At 45.7% G+C, this 11,468-nt stretch overlaps 1 protein-coding gene across 1 annotated transcript; it reads right to left on the bottom strand.

Annotated features, from left to right (window-relative positions):
* Nucleotides 1-215: 215 nt before the first annotated feature.
* LOC149372180 (glutamine synthetase 2, cytoplasmic-like) lies at nucleotides 216-11,368 on the bottom strand. The gene is made up of 6 exons (XM_089566578.1): nucleotides 11,122-11,368; nucleotides 9,043-9,210; nucleotides 7,139-7,291; nucleotides 4,456-4,583; nucleotides 1,381-1,583; nucleotides 216-581 (listed from the first exon to the last, which is right to left on the bottom strand). Exons 1-6 carry the CDS (start codon nucleotides 11,273-11,275, stop codon nucleotides 296-298), a joined length of 1,092 nt encoding a protein of 363 aa, XP_089422704.1. The 5' UTR covers nucleotides 11,276-11,368; the 3' UTR covers nucleotides 216-295.
* Nucleotides 11,369-11,468: the final 100 nt, after the last annotated feature.

Raw genomic sequence — 11,468 nt, 5'->3', positions numbered from 1 at the left:
ATGACGAATAGCGCATATATGGCATTCACCCACTAACACTATCGCTTCATACCCTTAAAGCAGAGCTCAAGTGTTCCAACAGCTTTTCAAGAATCGAACCTGTCGTTGGCCCCATTCTAATCTCTCCGATGCCAGTATTCTGCCACTAGAATATGGCCTAAGCGACTTCGGATGCGTCTTGTTTAATCGTTATTAAATCAGCTTGGCAGCTCGAATTGTCTGAAGCTTGTCGTTTTTATTACGCGCGTGCAGCGCGGCATGGGACTTCCTTCCCCTTCAAGATAGTCAAAGGCTCTCAGTCGAGGCACACAGTACTGACGAGCGCCTCGCAGACCGTATACGGGTCCGCGTTGCCTCCTGGCCGGCGATCTTCGAAGTAGCCCTTGCCGGCATCGACCACGGGGCGCGGTATGCGTACGCTAACCTCCTTGGAGCACTCGTGGGATGAGAACTGCGTGCTGGGCGTGCACAGCATGCCGGCCTCCATGCGCAGCTTGTTCCGCTTGACCCTGGCGGTGTCGTACTTGGAGAGGAGGGCTTCCGCGTTGCCCTCCAGCTTCCCAATGGCGTCTCTGATGGCACTGAGGGAGGGAAGGTAGGTACGGATTGCGCAGTGGTCTTGCTAGCTCTCTTTAGAGAGTTGGCTGGAAGCAGACTTTTTTTAGACATTTTTCTTTCCTGCTCTATTCCTTCCTTTACTTTTACTCAATATTTAGCAGATATGAGAGATTACACGTCAACACGTGGAAGAATAATGAGGACTATCGGAGGAAAAAATCCTGGGATCGAATGCGCTGGAAAGCCAGGCAAGTCTGCTATACTGGATGATTTTCTTGGGGAGGAAGCCCACGAATACTCTCGGACGCTTCCTCCGATACAGCGCTCTCGTTAAGGTTCCTTTCCAACCGACATCCATTAGAGATTGCGTTAGCATCTCCTATGACGTCCTTATTACCCAGAAAATGTGCTGAGCTGACAGTGCGGGAACTCAACATTTTATTGAACATAACCGCCTTAGCACTTACATGGTCCAACACTGTGTCTCCACCTCAGTCACAGATCTGTTGGATTGTGTAGGACTGAACCGCGCGTGAACCGCTTTGGGTGCATCGTTGCCGTGTACTGCCAGCTGTGCGCACAAAATATACGTCGAGTGTATTTCCCCGAAGCAGTGTAGCACGAGGGTATCGGCCTTTTGCAGCTCTTTAGTTGCTTAATAAAACAAGTGCCCCCTTTATTGGAGCTTATTTTCTTATAATATCATGTTGTCCTTCCGATTAGTTACCGTGAAACAAGTGTCTGCCCCTCTAGCTACTTTTTCTACTCGTGCTGTCAGTGAATACATGAATTAACCGACGCCGTTTGTGTTTACCTACGCACCTTATGCCGCCGTCACTCCGCGTCGCCTGGGTGCTGAAGTTCGTGTGCATGGACGAGCCGATCCAGTCTCCCTGGGGGAACGGCATCGGATCCAAGTTGACCAGCAGCCCAAAGTCCTCGGCCACCCTCTCCAGGATGTACCGCGACACCCAGAGATGGTCAGCCGCCTCGACGCCAGGCAGGGGACCTACCTGGTACTCCCACTGCCAAAAAACGGATTCTCGAATTACCACAGACACATTGCAAGCGATGCTGACAGATACATGAATCACAGCAGCCATGCTTTGAGCGACATGGAGTACATCGTCAGGCTCATATACGTGCCGCCTCCCGCACTTATAAAAATAGTCTATAGACTTTCTATAGACTTCTTGTAGACTCTATTGCCTTTCTATAGATATTTCCTTTTGCCTATTCGTAGTCTAAAAATTGTCTATAGACAGAAGTCTATTAAATAAAGTGCATGGTCATAATTCTATACATTGTCATAGACTGTCTATAGAGTTTGTATTGCCAATAGACGAGACTGTAGAATTGGTCTATAGAAAGTCTATGGACTGTGTATAGAAATTTTTGTAAGGGGGCGCCTGGGACAGTGCTGGGCATGTACCGTCTTTGCCGAAAGTAACCGGGCAACGGTTACCGGGCAGCCCTTAAGCACTGAATCTGTGTCATCATCATCATCGTCAGCCTGACTACAGCCACTGCAGGGCAAAGGCCTCTCCCATGTCTCTCCAATTAACCCTGTCCTTTGCTAGTTTTCGCCACTGTATCCCCGCAAACTTCTTAATCTCATCCGCCCACCTAACTTTCTGCCGTCCCCTGCTACGTTTGCTTTCTCTTGAAATCCACTCCGTAACTAGAAGAATAAGAATGGGGTGGAGCGCGTATGGCAGGTTCTCTCAGGTCATGAATGGTAGCTTACCAATATCCCTGAAGAGAAAAGTATATAACAGCTGTATCCTACCGGTACTCACCTATGGGGCAGAAACGTGGAGGCTAACAAAGAGGGTTCAGCTTAAGTTAAGAACAACGCAGCGAGCTATGGAAAGGAAAATGATAGGTGTAACGTTAAGAGATCGGAAGAGGGCGGAGTGGGTGAGGGAACAAATGCGGGTTAATGACATCCTAGTTGAAATCAAGAGGAAGAAGTGGGCTTGGGCAGGGCATGTAATGCGAAGGAAAGATAACCGCTGGTCCTTAATGGAATCTGTGTAAAGTAAGGTAAACCTTCGTGAGGTGAACCTTTATAAGGTGAACCCTTGTACTCACGTTCTGACACTTTTCGGTCTTTAGGGGCGCCGCAAAAGCTCCGTTATACGGATGAGGAGCAAAAACCTGCTGCTCGGTTACTTTTGGCAAATTCACAGTCATGGAGTTAGCGAGAAATCTTAATTTCTTCGCCATTTTACATGAGGAATGGACGTGCACTTAGTTCTGAGCATGCGACTTGCACAGTCAATAACTGAACCTCAAGCATTGAGCCCCGGAAGCATTTCTCAAACTTTAACCAATTTTCATTTCCATGACCCCAAAGTCGCGTCGCGGGCAAACACACGAAGCAGCCTTGCAGTCTCCGCTCTTGACAGTAGAACGCGAGAATTTTCCGCATTCCCGAGGACCGGCGTACCAGCACGGTCAGCTAGATTGTTTCCGACAGTCCCAGTGTGCCCTGCAAGCCGCTGTAAAGTTATGTCGTCGCCTTTTTAATGTGTGCGATGTTTTATTTTGTCTGGTATCTTTAAATGGTTGCTCGTGATGTCCATAGTGTAAAGCTGTTTTAAAACGTATTGTAGCAACTTTAGAATCAGGGAATTGGGATTTTATTCAGGGGTCTTGACTGCGGTAATGAGCAGCTTCTCGAAGAGCCGCCAATTCGGGCCCAGTGAAGTTTGTGTGCTGTGAAATGTGCAGCTTAATGGTGACCTCTCTTGCCGTAGAGACCACGGCAAAACGAAAAAAAAAAAAGCGAAGGCACTACCCTGTTGTAAGTAGCCGATGAATGGCGCATTCTCCAGGGTTCACTGTAGAGAGACATACGTAAATAAGTATACAGCACTTATGGCTAAGGATGGCGCCGATGTCACAATGGCAAGACATTCAGTTCGGGCAAAAATATGGTTAACCTTGTAGGCACGATCATCGAGATAGGGAGATGAGGTTATGGTTAAAATATGTGACTGATCAAATTATATGTTACTGTGACACATGTGCGAAAAAAAAAGCAAAGATAATCGAGCTAATTTTCTGCGCGCTGCGTGTGATGGCATATTGAGCGTTTCCTTCAGAAATGAAACGTTTTGATATCGCGAGCAGCACGACAAGCTGAATCAAACTGCTTTGTTCTGGACAACTTCAGCAGCAGTATATTAAAAGCTTTCAGGCCTGAACACAATTTGCCCCAAGTCAATGTGTTTTGGCAATACGACGACAATAATTACATCAGTAAAGCTCGAAAGCCACAGCAACTTCCCCCTTAATCATAGACTTCTGTCAGCGCCTGTTCCTAAACTGCCCCAAGAAATCAAACTCGATAGTAAGGTGCGATTTCATACATGAAAAGCACAGCACTCTGAAAGCATTGATTTCCGGTGCTCTTCTATTTATTTGCGTCCCTCTCCTAGTCTCATTTCCAAACGTCATCACCCTAGTTCTTTTCGTCTCACCCGTTTCCCCAGTGAAGAGCGCCAGGCCAGAGCACATCCTTGAAGCTGACCTCTCTACACGTCTTCCTACAGAGTAAGTAAAGAATTACGCAGTAAGCAAAAAGTTTTTGCCGCTTTTGACGTCGGATGTGAGAAGCGAACGCTGATATTGAAGAAATGGTCCAATTCGAAGTAGTAACATTGACTGTGATGAATGCACGCCTGTCGCAACCCCACAACTATAGAGATGACGAAACAGTTCATCCGGAGTTGTCTGCTCATTGACTTTAAGATGTGATTCTATTCCTTTGATAATAAGGCTGTGACTGAATGCAGTACTAGGCACTGTCTCGAAAAGGTAAGCTTGACAAAACCGAGAGAAACCTTTACTTACGCATTTCTGATCGACTCCAAAAAGAAGGAGCTTTACCTGCGATAAGATACCCTCGCAATTCGTGCCGGCCATTTTAACTCCTGCGTAAGTGCACGCCTTGTAGTGGGCGTCCGATACGTATCTTCCCACCACGACGTCAGCGCCAACTCCATAAAAGTAGGGTCCTAAGCAAAGAGAAAGAAAATAAAGAAAGTAGGATGAACGGTCGCATCATTTCAATTTTTTTATTCTCTGATTGTTCGCGGTGCACTGCGTGATAAGCGCCAAAGCAAAACAAGAAAGGGAACCCGCATTTTTGCTTTAAACCACATTATCAGGCAAAACAAATTAATTCAAAAATGGTCCAAGGAAGAAATGAATGTTTAAATAAATGTGTTGTTACCTACAAGCTCATGACTGTTGTTGAAAGGGGTGCAAAACTGAACGTCCATGTACTTTGAAGTTTTGTTCCAGTTTGGTTGAATAATTATTCTTAAACTATTTAAGTGACAATTTTTTTTTTTTAGAATTCAGTTGTACAAAGCCAGTAAGTATACCTTACCGCGTTAATTGTAGCGAGCAATATGTCTTTGCAAAGCGATTCAAAGTTTAATTAATTAGTGATAGTTTTTTTTTTCACTACTTTTTCTAGTATGAATTGCCCAGCTTTATGGCTTCAAATGCGTTTAAAAACAGTTCTGAATACCATTTTGCATAGTTAACAAAATTACAGAAAGAAAATGGAACAGGAGCGCACATTTTGTGGATAGCAATGGGCGAGACATTCACCGACGGAACAACATGCATGTCCTCGTTTCGAACGAATCTTTTACTGTTTTTGCGTGGTCCATTCATCCTACGCTGATTAATAATTGCCAGCTCTGCTAATCCCGGCACGATAGACTTCGCCCATAGCAATAATCCTATGGGACCTGACTACGGGTCTTCTAAGAAATGCTAAATAAATTTAATTAAATTGAACGCCAAAGCTGAAGTTCGATGGAGGCGAAATTCTAGAGGCCCGTGTACTGTGCGATGTCGGTGCACGTTAAAGAATCCCAGGTGGTCGAAATTACGGGAGCCCTTCACTACGGCGTCCCTCATAGCCTGAGTCGCTTTCGGACGATAAACAACAATAAATCAAATCAAATCAAACGCTAAAGCGAATAACGCAAGAGACAAGAGCTGGCAAAAATAAAAACTTTTCTGATCATGCTGTCTTCCACGGATGGGTATCGTCACTTGTTTGAGCAAGATATAATCCCCGGACTGCCTCATAGCACCAAATGCACTGCGGGATAGCCGTCGCGTTTTTTAGGACAGCTCATAGATAATGCTGGGCGCACTCCACTCTTGAGGAGCATCCGTTATCAGCCTCTTCTTCCATAAGCTTTTGTTTGCGAACGACACCGCACTGTGGGCCTTCATTGCCGGTTTTTATTTGTGACGACCCGCGCGACGAGCGCTCGTAAAGTGCCGAAGAAGATATGGCAATTCCGGTACGTTCCACACAGAACGCTGGCACTTGTAGCGCAAAACCAGGACGACGGAGAAAAGGGGAGAGAACACACACCCACACCACAGGCGCTCACCTCGGCTGAAAGCGGCCGCCTCCGTTCCGTGGACCACACATATCGAAAAACAACTTAAAGCTGGTTACTGCCACTGCTGGTGGATGGCGCCACAATACCTGTGCCCCCGCCGCGCATCACGTAATAACGGGGACTAGCGCAGCGCTGTCGCCTCGCTCATCCAGTGCCACCAGGACTGCGCATGCGTCCCACGAGCTGCAGGATAAAACTCGGCCTCCTCCACGCCGTGCTCTGGCGTCGCCTACTACGAGGAGTTTCGGAAAAAACGTCCACGGAATATACGTCCCCAGAAAAAAGGTCCTCGGAAAAAACGACCTCGGTAAAAATGACCCCATTTGCGGAGTAGGAAAAAATGCCCCCAAACAGGTGCCATCAAACGCCTCGTAACCCGCAGGGATTTGAGCATCAACCTTGCATGCGAGAGATCCCACTAGTAGGCTCTTGCCCCATGCGGTGAGTTTAAGTTGTTTGACGGTGGAACGAATGACTGACCCGCAAACGCAACTGTATGGTCAACACAACGAAACTGTGGCTGTGGTTTATCGCTCAAGGCTCGGAACAACACTAGATGAGAAGGACATCTTGATGCACAGAATAGATATAAGCTAAATGCGTTTAATGCTGGGCGTCGTATTTATAGGTTAATCATAGCATGGAACAAGCACTTCGCATGGCCTGTACAAAACCATCGGGCTATCGCATGAGCCTGATGGAATATTTAAGAGGTGGTAGCTCAGCACCTACGCACTGCACCTGCAGAAAGCAGCTTCATGCTTGAGCAGCGATTGCAAGGTAAGTGTACGGGTTAGCAGATGTGTTGTAACGGTATGCAGAGCACTAAAAGGTCGATACTTGTCCCGGTATTGATTTAAACGCTGTGGCATTTATTTTCCGATTGGAGACTGCATGATCTGGTACTGCAAAATACTTCATGCTTGCATCTAATCTGAAATTCAAGGAACAGTCCAATATAGAGGGAATTTTTTTTTGGAAGTGGCTCCCAGAAGGAATTATTCTTTGCGTAATTTTTCACTTGGGAACATTTTTTCCTAGAGGGCGCTTCCTCGGGGGACATTTTCTCCAGGCACCTTTTTTCCGGGGACGTTTTTCCCGGGGATGTTCTATTCTACACTCTACTTAGAGCTCACCTAGAGGCTTTATTGTATGGCTCGGATGTCTCGGCCAGCCCAACGGGTGTCCGTCTTTTTCAGTTAGGACGTACTCTTGCTCAATGCCGAACCATGGCTCCTGGTCGGCTGCTTTCTGCATTGCTTGGTAGCAGCTCCTCCTGGTGTTGGTTTCTGGAAAATGAAAAGAATTACGTGAATTTGGTGGGCGCGTCAGCAGCGATAGTGGATTTCCTTGCTGGAAGGGTGAACTCCATATCAAGCCATCAAATGAAGAATGTCAGGCCTCATAGACAAGCCTGCTCTGTCTGTCTGTGGAAAGGAACTTTAATGGGGATAGTAGGCGAAGGTAGAACTCAGTTCCTTCTGCCAGTTTTTCTGCTGTCATTCAAGCAAACAAGTTGTAATTGTCACAGCGCTTAGATCAAGTTTCTGCACGGTGTCTACAAAGTTTCGATAAAAAACTCGGCAGAGACACTTAAGACCGCTTACGTGTAGAAACGTGAAAGCATTATACTGCCCCTGGGTGAATTTACACCCGCCCACCCACATACACGCGCACGCGTATGACCCCCCCCCCCCCCCCCCCCCCTCCCCGAAAACTGTACGACAAACGGTTGAATCCCAATATTGATAAGAAAGTTGGTTTTTGAGGATAGTAAACGGCGCAGTAACTGTCTCACATTTCGTAGACACCTCAACGTCGCCTTAAGAGAAGAGGTAGTCTGGGAAGGCATACAATTGAAGGAGCATATGTCGTCTGTTTGAATCCCTGTCGCAAGCTAGCCTACAATTTGACTAGCACAGGTAAGCTATGTGCAATGAGAAATCGTACGACACCACCAGGAACGCTGTACGACTAACAGTTTCGTCACGGTTTCAGTGCGAATGTAGTCAGGAAAACAAGGGCCACTTGATGTCGGCCAGTGGGGAGGTAATAAAATAAACATAAAGTACATGACTGACTCAAATTGCGCCGCTCGGCTTGCTGTGTGCGTCCTACGGCCGCTTGATGATGTCACCGTATTCTTCTAGCCAGTGCTATGATTTTCTGTACCATCTACGAGTACGCACACATATTAACACATTAACGCAAACATGTCGCCGGCTTTTCTCGTAATGGGGCTAGTGAGTCTTTCTCCTTTCCTTTTTTTTTCGTCATTGTCTGTGCAACTCGTTCTTAACAATATGCTTGCTGCCCACCTGGAACAATATTTCTTCATCGAATTACAGTTGTTGTTGTTGTTGTTGTTGCAACTGAAAAAAATGATGAAAAGAAAATTGCATGTGCCTGCCGGCTCATGCTGAGCCACAGCCACTTCCACGTCCAGATAGAGGAGGGTTGAAAGATATAAGAGGAAAGAGCGAAAAAAGACGCGTGTCGCAACAACCGCGTCCGGCGAAGCGACGCCACTGGCTGTACCCTATCCTATACACTCCTCCCGCAGCAATTACAGTCAGTGAAGCGCGATAAAACGACCTCATACACAATAGTCTACAATCGGTGACTAGTCACATGCTTGGAAAGCAGCTCTACCTGGCTATGACGTCAAGACACACTAAAGATATGTTGACACCATGTTTGTAGAGCAGGAGTGGGACTGAGATAACTGATTTAAAAGTTCACAGAAGCATAGCTCTGATAAGTGCTAGAAGATAAGGGGCAAACAAAAAATATGTCAAGCGGAGCAAGCTGGCATGAACGCGTGGAGGGTCAGCTTTCTAGGGCAATTCCTTCAATCTTTGTTGCTGGTACAACGCGGTGAATAAAACCAAATTCAAACGACTAAAATGCTCAGTATGCGAGCGAGTGGTAACAACACTTCGGATAATGCGCTAAAATAGTTCCGTTGATACTGTTGCAGTACAGTCCATTCATATACCGAACACTGCTCGAATAGAGAGCAATAAGATAGGAACCCCACTCATTGGTGTCCGGTCGTGTTGCAGAACCTCGCACAAGACGATCTTGTTGCGCCCTCCAAAAAACGGATCCCTGAACAGTGCGACGGGCACCAGATAGGCTTCAGATTTCGGGCCCCCGTCCGGCCACTGGTAGCTTCCTAGTGCGCAGAAAGTCCATTGGGGGCATTCTGCATAGGATCAAGAAATTAATAAAGGCAGTATATATATATATATATATGTATATATATATATATATATATATATATATATATATATATATATATATATATATATATATATATATATATATATATATATATATATATATATATATATATATATATATATATATATAAGTGAATTGCACAACAACTTAGACAGGACACAGAAAGAAACACATACAACAGTTCACGAGCGCATATATATATATATATATATATATATACACCTGTCAATCTATCAATCAATGTGCGAATGAGTGAAGAGTGAATCAACGAGCAAACAAGTGAATGAATGAATGAATGAATGAATGAATGAATGAATGAATGAATGAATGAATGAATGAATGAATGAATGAATGAATGAATGAATGAATCATCGAACCAATCAATGAGGTCATCAATCAATCAATCAATCGCTAGGTTACCGCCTCTGAGAACGCATTACGTGCGTGCGAGCACAGCATCTGGATAATTGGCGCCTTTTATCCACCTTTCTGGGTTCGAAGTACGTGCAACACTGCACCCTCATTGTCGTCTTCTACGTAGCACAAATCCGTGCTTTCGCACTGATTCGAATGTAGCAAACATTCACTGTCATTTTTGTTCGCAGATTTCACGTCTCCTTGATAAGCTTTCACACATAAACTCCCAAATCGCCGGAGATGTCACATCTCTTACTGATAGTTTTTCTTTTTTTTAAGCTTATTGTCCGTTCTAAAAATGTGCTTTTTATTTCCTTGTGCACTTAGTCGCACTTGCTATGAACACAAGCATTTTCCTGCTTTCGGATCAGCTTAACGAACTTTTAGTGTTACGCATTATAAACTAAAACTCCACATTATCATTGAGTTTTTTTTTTTTCTCCCACTTCTCGAGAAAAGCTTGCAAGATACGCAGCCGATGGCATGAATGTTTAATTTCTTAGCGTGACGACACTGCTAGGCTTGCGCAATATGTTGGTTGGTCCACTGACAAATCGGATACCACCGTCCGATGTCGACCGTAGGAATCCCCGTGTCTGCACCAACAGTTAGGTAATTTTCATTCATTCTCTCAGGCTGGACGAATAGATTTTGCAACCAAAAAAATGACACAGCGGATTGGGTTTGGGGGCTGTGCAAAGCCGAAATCTCGATGATTATATTTCATTGAAGACAGGTTGTCTCTCACTAATGCACTTGATCCTTGCAAATAGGTCACACCTGAAGGCTGGACATTCACTAACATTTCAACCACAATTAAAGCAGATCCACCCAAGGAGCTGCTTCTAATGAGTTCTAGTTCCTGCGTTTGACGCCACCCTCGTTTCTTAGCAGCCGTATTCGGCTTGGGTGAATGCAGAAATGTTCTACGCTCTCTGCACGCTGCACTCTGCACGCTGCACAACTCCACGTTATTGAATTTATTCCTATTCACTGCAGCGCAAGCACTAAGCGCCGCTTCTGCGCGTGCCCAGTAATCAACACCGTGTATGAAAGAAATGAAGGCATCTTGCTCATAACGAAGCTGTATCATGAGTAAACAAGTTCTGGGCGCCCCTATTGTCCTGTAAAATGAACAGAACTCAGACTCAACAGAGCAGAATAGAAAAAACTGAAGACTCAAAAGTGTTATTGAGGAAATTCTTCAGTGGATGCGTTCATCGAAAGTGCCGGTGTGCATAGGCTAGTGAGGTAGGGCCGACGATGGAACGGCATATGTGACTACACTAAGCGGGCATTATATGACCGCTTTATAGACTCTCCTTGTGAATTTATTTGTAAATATAGTTTACAGTATTTCTTATATCTACATTCTACGTGTCTATCCCGTGTTCCAGACGCTTAATGTGACACTCGTACAACAAAAGAAAAAAAAAGTGCACAGAGGCTTTCTTACCTTCCACACGCTTGGGTTCGAAGTTCAGAGTCTTGATCTTCGATCGCACTTTTTCTAAAGTTCCGTCGACAAAGACGTATGTACAGAATACGGCGTCATCGGGCTGCTCGAGGTCGAGGTAGCGTCGCAGTACCGCCTCCCTGTGTTCCGCCATCTCCGCCAGTGGCTCCTGAATGAAGCAACAGCCTCCGACGGCTATAGAGATAGGCGGGCACTGCCGACGGCGATCCGACTGCAGCGCTTGAGCGGTCGGTCGGCGATAGGTACCTGTTCCGCCGCGCGGCGATGCCGGCGGGCAGTTAGGCTAATAGTGTCAAGGTTACACCTCGTCTATGTAAAAACAAGGA

Source organism: Amblyomma mixtum, chromosome 1 (assembly GCF_055824585.1).
Source record: "Amblyomma mixtum isolate Tamu chromosome 1, ASM5582458v1, whole genome shotgun sequence".
NCBI lineage: Eukaryota > Metazoa > Arthropoda > Arachnida > Ixodida > Ixodidae > Amblyomma > Amblyomma mixtum.
This window is presented reverse-complemented; position numbering and strand designations above follow the sequence as displayed.